General features: G+C 39.3%; 1 protein-coding gene across 1 annotated transcript; it reads left to right on the forward strand.

The window, feature by feature from the left end:
• Window positions 1-220: 220 nt before the first annotated feature.
• Window positions 221-474, forward strand: LOC117215034 (glutathione S-transferase-like). Its single transcript, XM_033461414.1, has one exon. The coding sequence runs from the start codon at window positions 254-256 to the stop codon at window positions 425-427; it is 174 nt and encodes a 57-aa protein (XP_033317305.1). The 5' UTR covers window positions 221-253; the 3' UTR covers window positions 428-474.
• Window positions 475-699: the final 225 nt, after the last annotated feature.

The following is a 699-nucleotide window of genomic DNA, read 5'->3' on the forward strand; positions in this document are numbered from 1 at the left end:
TTGATTTTAAAAACTTTAGGTTCTTCCCAACAGTCAAAAACACGCGATACCCTGTCCATCGTAATCGTAAGAAAAGAAAAAAAGGAGAAAGAAGACATTTCTGTATTTCTTTACTAGGCCATGTTGATTAAAACCGAAATGATTTCGATTCATCTATTCACAAGAACGCAACGGCCTCGGAAGCTGTGTTGTGATTTCCTATCGATCGTTTCCTTCTACACAGTGTTCATATGAGCCATGTTTGTTCTTAGCAATGCCTTATAAAAAGCTGCCTGTGCTGGAGATAGACGGGAAACCGGTAGCGCAGAGTAACGCTGTGGCGCGATACTTGGCGAGGAAGTACGATCTAATGGGAAAGGACGAATGGGATGCGATGATATGCGACGAGCTCGTCGATACTCTTGGAGATTTGAAGCAAGGTGAGTAACTGATGAGATGACTTTGCATTTGTCTCACCACAGAGACAGACGTTCAAGAATTCATTGTGAAAAGACGAGTACAAACAAGATACGTATGTCTTTCCGTTAAGCGAATGTTACAGTTTGTTTGCAAAAGTCAGTTTTTAGATTATAGAATCGTAGATAGAATTTAGAGGATAGAAACTTTTAGTAGTCACTTTTAGTTTAGTAAAGTCTTATCGACAATAAGCAGACTACGTTATGATACAACGATTCCAACTGAAGATTTCTATCGACATCA

This window comes from Bombus bifarius, unplaced genomic scaffold, assembly GCF_011952205.1.
Source record: "Bombus bifarius isolate JDL3187 unplaced genomic scaffold, Bbif_JDL3187 scf7180000009341_frag, whole genome shotgun sequence".
NCBI lineage: Eukaryota > Metazoa > Arthropoda > Insecta > Hymenoptera > Apidae > Bombus > Bombus bifarius.

Excerpts from the sequence above, each read along its gene's own strand:
- LOC117215034 (XM_033461414.1), top strand. The coding sequence starts at position 254 with ATGCCTTATAAAAAGCTGCCTGTGCTGGAGATAGACGGGAAACCGGTA.